Source organism: Hippoglossus hippoglossus, chromosome 22 (genome assembly GCF_009819705.1).
Source record: "Hippoglossus hippoglossus isolate fHipHip1 chromosome 22, fHipHip1.pri, whole genome shotgun sequence".
NCBI classification, from domain to species: domain Eukaryota; kingdom Metazoa; phylum Chordata; class Actinopteri; order Pleuronectiformes; family Pleuronectidae; genus Hippoglossus; species Hippoglossus hippoglossus.
Genome location: NC_047172.1, coordinates 1,500,369 through 1,508,684, shown reverse-complemented (window position 1 = coordinate 1,508,684; position 8,316 = coordinate 1,500,369). Strand labels below are relative to the sequence as shown.

Sequence of the window (8,316 nt, the reverse complement as noted above, 5' to 3'; positions counted from 1 at the left end):
CCTGGATAGATAGATAGATAGATAGATAGATAGATAGATAGATAGATAGATAGATAGATAGATAGATAGATAGATAGATAGAAAAGAAGAAGATAGAGAGAGAGAGAAAGAGTGATAGATAGATAGATAGATAGATAGATAGATAGAAGGATAGATAGATAGATAGATAAAAGGATAGATAGATAGATAGATAAAAGGATAGATAGATAGATAGATAAAAGGATAGATAGATATATAGATAGATAGATAGAAGGATAGATAGATAGATAAAAGGATAGATAGAAGGATAGATAGAAGGATAGATAGATAGATAAAAGGATAGATAGAAGGATAGATAGATAGATAAAAGGATAGATAGATAGATAGATAGACAGATAGATAGAGAGATAGATAGATAGAAGGATAGATAGAAGGATAGATAGAAGGACAGATAGAGAGATAGAAAAGAAGAAGATAGAGAGAGAGAGAAAGAGAGAGAGTGATAGATAGAGTGATAGAGAGATAGAGAGATAGATAGATAGATAGATAGATAGAGAGAGATAGAAGGATAGATAGATAGATAAAAGGATAGATAGATATATAGAAGGATAGATAGATAGATAGAAGGATAGATAGATAGATAAAAGGATAGATAGAAGGATAGATAGAAGGATAGATAGATATATAAAAGGATAGATAGAAGGATAGATAGATAGATAGATAAAAGGATAGATAGATAGATAGACAGATAGATAGAGAGATAGATAGATAGAAGGATAGATAGAAGGATAGATAGAGAGATAGAAAAGAAGAAGATAGAGAGAGAGAGAAAGAGAGAGAGTGATAGATAGATAGAGAGATAGATAGAAGGATAGATAGATAGATAAAAGGATAGATAGATATATAGAAGGATAGATAGATAGATAAAAGGATAGATAGATAGATAGATAGAAGGATAGATAGATAGATAAAAGGATAGATAGAAGGATAGATAGATAGATAAAAGGATAGATAGAAGGATAGATAGATAGATAAAAGGATAGATAGATAGATAGATAGATAGACAGATAGATAGAGAGATAGATAGATAGAAGGATAGATAGAAGGATAGATAGAAGGATAGATAGATAGATAGATAAAAGGATAGATATATAGAAGGATAGATAGATAGATAGAAGGATAGATAGAAGGATAGATAGATAGAAGGATATATAGATGGATAGAAGGATAGATAGATAGATAGATAGATAGATAGATAGATAGATAGACAGATAGATAGATAGATAGATAGATAGATAGATAGATAGATAGATAGATAGATAGATAGATAAAAGGATAGATAGATAGATAGACAGATAGATAGAGAGATGGATAGATAGATAGATAAAAGGATAGATAGATAGATAGACAGATAGATAGAGAGATGGATAGATAGAAGGATAGATAGAAGGATAGATAGATAGATAAAAGGATAGATATATAGAAGGATAGATAGATAGATAGAAGGATAGATAGATAGATAGATAGAAGGATAGATAGATAGATAGATAGATAGATAGAGAGATGGATAGATAGAAGGATAGATAGAAGGATAGATAGATAGATAAAAGGATAGATATATAGAAGGATAGATAGATAGATAGAAGGATAGATAGATAGATAGAAGGATAGATAGATAGATAGATAGATAGATAGATAGATAGATAGATAGATAGATAGATAGATAGATAGATAGATGGATAGATAGATAGATAGATAGATAGATAGATAGATAGATAGATAGATAGATAGATAGATAAAAGGATAGATAGATAGATAGAAGGATAGATAGAAGGATATATATATAGATAGAAGGATATATAGATGGATAGATAGATAGATAGACAGATAGATAGAGAGATAGATAGATAGATAGATAGATAGATAGATAGATAGATAGATAGATAGATAGATAGATAGATAGATAGATAAAAGGATAGATAGATAGATAGAAGGATAGATAGAAGGATATATATATAGATAGAAGGATATATAGATGGATAGAAGGATAGATAGATAGATAGACAGATAGATAGAGAGATAGATAGATAGATAGATAGATAGATAGATAGATAGATAGATAGATAGATAGAGAGAGAGATAGATAAAGAAGAAGATAGAGAGATAGATAGAGAGATAAAGAAGAAGATAGATAGAGAAAGAGAGAGATAGATAGAGAGAGAGAATAATGCATCACACTTGTAAACATTGTCACGTTTCATACTTTATTAGATAATCAATCACCTGAAATAAAGTTCAATGGCTCCTTTTTCAAAATAGTTTATCTTAAATGTGGATTTCATCAAAATATAAATTCTTGTTTTAAAATTTCAAGTTTTTTTAATAGTTGCCTTCACTTTGTCACCGTGTATTTTTTTCAGTGTTTTCAGGATGCACATTTTTTCAAATGCAGTAAAACTTGCAGACGCACAGAAAAGACGAACCACAGAGAGAAACACTGAGAGAGGATGAGTCATTCATCGCCGCGCTGCAGATTAGTCACTTTTATGAAACAAACATTTTGCCGCATTGAATAATAAAACATCTTCTGACAGTTCTAGAGAACTCAGTCACCTGCGCTGTTTTTAATCAGGACTCAAAGTAGAAAATATGAAATATAAGAATCAATTTAAAGACATTCTGCTCTTTGATATTCAGCTTTAAAACAAACAAAAACAGCTGAAACTTATTCACGAAAACAATTTTTGGATGAGATGTCATTTTGTTGTTTTAACCTTTTCAACAACTTTACTTTCACCTTCTTTATAATAATCATTTATGAGTGTATTCCTTCAGAACACATTCATAATAATAATAATAATAATGACAATTTAAAAGACTTTATCATTAATTTAACTTTGTCTATGAAGATATAAGTCATATCCTTACACCTTCAATTGATGACATATTGTTTATAAATACATTAATAAAACTGAATCTGCTTATAACTGCATATTTCTTCTCATCATTATCATATCAACACATCAGACATGAAGAAGAGCTGCCAGGTGATTCTTTGGCCAGCAGAGGGCAGCAACGGGATAAAATAAATGAAAACAACCAAGAGCCTATTGAATGAACACAGGACATCAAACAGGACCGGAAACAGTCGTTTCTCCCGCAGGCAGTGAAAGCACCTCAGAGGATGAGGATCCAGTGAATATTTCATAAATCACACAGTAGCATCAAAAGGTAACAGAAGCGTACAAGTGCATCTCGTCCATGTACAAGCTGAGGTGCATCAGAAGTCGCCTGTAAATCCCTGAATATGCTCAATGTCCACATGAGCAACAGTTAGAACGAAAAGCAACAGAGAATCAAATCTAAATCAAATAAAAGTCCTTCATCAAAGCTCAGAGTCCTTCACATTTGCACGGATACTAAACGGCGGAGGTTGACATCAACTTGAGGAACCCTGTTGATGCTGAGGCAGGAGACGATTCAGGGTTTCTCAGCTTCCTCCTGTCGAGGAGACGAGAGGAGGCCACATCCAGAAAGGAGCCGACGCCCCACGCGACCCCAAAGGGGAAAGGTCAGCAGCTTCTCCTCAAACAAACGGTGCATGCTTGTCGTTCTCCTGACTTGGTGGACAGAGGCCCGACGGAGAGGGCTCTGCGGACTCAGCCGTTGTCGTCCAGGTTGTAGAGCAGCACCTGGTGGCTCGGGGCGAGGCCGGGACACGAGCCCAGGCCGTACAGGCATCCGGCTGCAGGGTAACAGGGCACCAGCCGGTAATGCTGCAGGTCCTCAAGGCCGAACGGTGGAGAGCAGCAGTCTGTCACCAGCACCTTCACTCTCTTCCTGTCCGGGTACATCAGCCTCCGCTGCCCACTCGCCCCAATGACCTCCTCTTCCTCTTCTTCCTCCTCTACATCATCTTCTTCCTCCTCCTCCTCCTCCTCCTCCTCCTCCTCCTCCTCAGCCTCCAGCTCCTCCTCCTCATGGTGGATCTTCCTCAGCAGGTTGTTGATGAGGACGGAGCGCCGCAGGTAGGCCTCGGGGTCCTCCAGGAACCTCAGCTTCTCCAGGGACAGCTTCAGGATGCAGCTGCGGTCCTCCTGCAGGATCAGGTGCTGCAGGAGACCAACACAAAGGCACCGGGGGATTGGTTTGGGCTTTTTAAACTGGACACGTGGCAACTTTAACCAAAACAGTTCAGAGAGTCCGACCAAACAAAGGTGGCACGTAATAAAGGTTCACATTTACTCTTTAACATCACAAGATAAGTTGTTTGATGTTTTTTAACAGATTTCCCAGAGAATAATTCATGGATGTTGATGAAAAACATATTTTACAGGACTAATATCCATCACCTGATTGAAATAAAAGGAACTGTTGGGCCTTGGTGGAGAAATGAGCTCTACTGAGGGACATCCTACTTATCACAGTAGGTACAATGGATCATATCTGTCCTGTAACTATCCCTGTGACACATGATCTGGATTTTATTGCGATGAATATAAAGGTTGAATCCAGAGAGATGAAGAACGAGCAGCTTCAGCAGTGAGTCTCCAGGACTCCGGAGCTCAGGGTTCCTGAACACAGCAAATCAAATCACGCTGAAGGTTGTTCTTACTTTTTGAAAATATCTATGTAGGCCTCCGTGTAAATCCTCCTCCTCCGCATATTTCCTCTTGAAGTAGGCAACTTTCGACGTTGTTGAATGGTTTGTTCTCTCTCTCACAGGGAAGGAGGCTGCCGGAGGCGAGGAAACACAGATTAGACGACACATCCAACAGAAGGAAGGCTGGGAAACATGTTTAAATATTTAAACGCTCTGCAACAGAAGTTTTACAGTCTGACGGAGCTAAACTAGACTTTTTAAACCTGAGTTGGACAGAACCTGGGATTTAAACTAATGAACATGTTGATTTTCTTCAGGAAATCTGTATCAACCAAAGGCTCCATCAACAGTGCATGTATGTAACACTGCATTTTTTAATTTTACACTCAAACAAATGAATGAGTTTCAATTGTTAAAGTCATGTGGGACAAGGGTCATGATCCACGTGGCCACTAGGGGTCCCTGTCAAGTCAATGTAAACATGCAGAGTTTAAAGCATTTGGAGAAACACATGATGGGGCTTCCAGGTTCAATCTAGAAAGTATAACTTTGTGAAGTTTGTGCACCTCTGAGGTCACTGGGGGGGGGGAGTGCAGGGGGAGATGGGGGAGGCAGACGTGAGTGTCACCTGCTGCTGGTGGTCCACAGCCGGCGCTCAGCTCTGCAGACGAGAGGGTGAATCAGTGCGTCTGATCCGATCTGAGCCTCCACATCACCCTCAGGCTCCTGCAGGAGTCCACAGATCAAGAAGAGAGGAGGAGGAGGATGAAGAGGATGAAGAGGATGAAGAGGATGAAGGGACCAAAACATCTGAACATGCACAGAAAGTAAAAACAACACCGCTGTCGTCCCATTGGTGTCAACATGTGATCTTTGATATGTGGAACTTAACTTTATTATCCCAAAATGACCAAACTGTGAAACCTGGACATACATATACATATACATATACATATTGAATTCCTGATTTTATATATAACTTAAAGCAGACAACAGCTCTCAAAAACCAAAAGAAACAGTATTTTAAAATTATTTATAAGTAATGAACGAAACCACAATAAAGCTGTTTTATTAAATGTTTTATCTGTTTCATTATGTTTCTCAATATTTGCTCTTTTTTAGTTTATTTGCACATTAAAAAATATGAATAACATCTTGATTTGATCCATAAGTTGTTAGTGTGCTGTTTATTGTGTTTATTGTGTGTATTTGCACATTAAGTGTGTAACTGGAACGTCCTTGTTTATTCGTTAATTCGCATCTTTACCTCGAAATGAACAAACACAAATAATCTGCTGTCCTCAGAAGCTGATTTGGATTCATGAAAGAGCTGAGGGAGGAGAGATAGGAGGGTGTGTGTGTGTGTGTGTGTGTGTGTGTGTGTGTGTGTGTGTGTGTGTGTGTGGTTATTTAAAATGCCATAAATCAATCATGAAGCTTTATCGTTGACAGAAACACTCGCTCCCTGAAGCTGCTGCAGTGACTCACACAGTTTTTAACATCCAACTGAATATTTAATCTGTGGGAGACCGATGATGGACGAGTGTGAGCGGAGACAGAGAGGGTGCGTGGGAAGTGTGTGTGTGTGTGTGTGTGTGTGTGTGTGTGTGTGTGTGTGTGTGTGTGTGTGTGTGTGTGTGTGTGTGTGTGTGTGTGTGTGTTCATGCTCTGGCTCCTTCTGCAGCAGATACTTCCAATGAAAGCAGAATTATTTGTGGCAGATCATAAATTCCCAATGAGCTTCCTTCTTTCTGTGCATTGCAGCTGAGGTGAAATGCACAGATGAGGAAAGTTTGAGAGGGAAACTAAACGATAAGGATCAGAATTAAAACAGCTTTTATAGTTTTTACATAATCTGCAGAACACGAAGCTGGTTGTGAGAAAACCACCTGTGTGTCTGTTTGAACGAATTGTTTATCTCAACAAGAATCACTGGATTTGTGCAAGTTCACATTTTGTATGTTTAAGGTTTAACTTCTTAGAGTGAAATGTTCATTTCTGGGTTTTTAAATGTTTTTTCCTGTTCTTTGATTCCATAAAGACTTTGAGTTTAAAGTCTGATTTTTAAAATGATGTGTTGTCCTTGTACATTTCTTCGGTTTATCTAAAGCACCGGCTGTTTCCTGTAAAATGAGCATCATAGATAAACTTACCTTCACTGTGGTTTAACACGCAGCTGCTGCAGCCAATACATCCGTTCACTGTCCGTTACAGCCTGTCAGTCATTCCGTCCTGCAGCAGGTCACTAAGTCCCTCCCTCCTAAATCTCTCCGGTCCTGGCGAGACATCCACCGTCCTTACACCGACTCAGCGACGCTCCCGCTCGGCCTGAAGTCGTGGCCTCCCCCGGTGGGTTCCTGCAGACACACGGACGGAAGGAGCGCGCATCATCCTGAAATATCCCGGTCACGGCACCTGGAGGCAGCGCGCGCCGCTCCTCCCGCGCCCTCATTGGTCCAGGCGGAGGCAGATGTGTCCTGTTGCTAGGAGACAGAGTCGGCGCCTCCTCATCCTCCCTGCGTGGATTCTCTTCACCGACAGAGAGAAATGTTTCCTGACTTCAGCAGAACACGATGAAGATGATGAGAAGAAGAAGAGCAGTTGTCTTCGCTCCTTCATCTTTTTCTTTGGCAGGTTTTTCCCTGTTAATAGTTTTATTTCTTGTAGTTTCCCTCTTGTTGAGGCTAAAGGGCAGAAGATGTCACAGCTTGTTCTATAAGTGAATATGGGCTATACAAGTAACATCTGACTGATTGGTCACCTGTATTACTTACATTTATCATTTATTCATCAGAGTTTTAAGTTACAAAAATGACGACAAGCGTTGTTTGTCGTCATTTTGCATCATTTTGCTTCGTTAATGTTCGTTAATCTGCGATTGTTTTGCATCTTATATTGAAATAAATGTGAAAAATAAGATAAAACGTTTGTGTAGTTTGAAAGTAAAATGACAAATAAAATGTTTGGAATGATCTGGATCGTGCTGATTTATCCTCAATCTAAATACTTTGATCTAAGTCTATATCTAATTTCTAAAAGTGTTATTGAAAGATCACGTCGGAACATTAAAGTCACTACAAATGAACATTGATGAACAAACACTCGATACGAGACGAAGAAACAGAAACAAACTGTTTGTCGGCTGAATCTAACGAAGCATCCGCTGCCAAAGATTTGATTTAACTTTAAAAACACACGAGATTCTTCCTGTAATCTCTAATCGACTCTCTCCAAAGAAATTAAACTGGACATCTCTACTCCACCACTTACAAAGGGGGGGGGGGGGGGGCTGTGTTTAGTTGTTTATTGTTGTGTGGTGTGAGCAGAAAAGCCTCAGAACTAAGACATCTGAGCAGAGATTAGAAAGGACAGAAGGAAAAGGAGAAAGCAGATGGCAGACAGACCGTCCCACAGCGGGGGGGCTTCTGGCTTTTATTGGCAACGACAAAACTTGGTACAAAAAGTGCTTTTGTGGATGCTGTGGGGGGGGGGCATGCACGGCCCGGGCCAGGGGACGAGGTCTGTGATCAGTCTCTACGCCACAGGCTCAGTCCACTGGTTTGTCTCCAGGAAGGTGAGACGTCAACAGCACATCCGTGGCTCTTGGTTCTGACTGAGCTCCGACCTCCTGTGGACCAGCAGCAGACTCCAGCCGGTGTGGATCTGCTCCCGGGGGGGGGGGGGACTCCAGCACCGGGGGGGTCGGGGGCCTGGACGTCGGGACGCCTGCTCTG

At 39.7% G+C, this 8,316-nt stretch overlaps 1 protein-coding gene across 1 annotated transcript; it reads right to left on the bottom strand.

Moving 5' to 3' along the window:
* Positions 1 to 2,229: 2,229 nt before the first annotated feature.
* On the bottom strand, positions 2,230 to 7,034 carry LOC117756491 (ribosome biogenesis protein RLP24-like). Its single transcript, XM_034577038.1, has 4 exons — positions 6,875 to 7,034; positions 5,211 to 5,243; positions 4,595 to 4,716; positions 2,230 to 4,091 (listed from the first exon to the last, which is right to left on the bottom strand). The coding sequence occupies exons 1-4, from the start codon at positions 7,032 to 7,034 to the stop codon at positions 3,639 to 3,641; spliced, it is 768 nt and encodes a 255-aa protein (XP_034432929.1). The 3' UTR covers positions 2,230 to 3,638.
* Between the last annotated feature and the right edge of the window lie 1,282 nt (positions 7,035 to 8,316).

Coding starts and splice junctions, on each gene's coding strand:
- LOC117756491 (XM_034577038.1), bottom strand. CDS start 7,034: ATGAGGGCGCGGGAGGAGCGGCGCGCGCTGCCTCCAGGTGCCGTGACC. Junction 5,244..6,874: donor GCTGAGTCGGTGTAAGGACG/GTGGATGTCTCG, acceptor TCTCGTCTGCAG/AGCTGAGCGCCGGCTGTGGA. Junction 4,717..5,210: donor CTGTGGACCACCAGCAGCAG/GTGACACTCACG, acceptor CCTCGCCTCCGG/CAGCCTCCTTCCCTGTGAGA.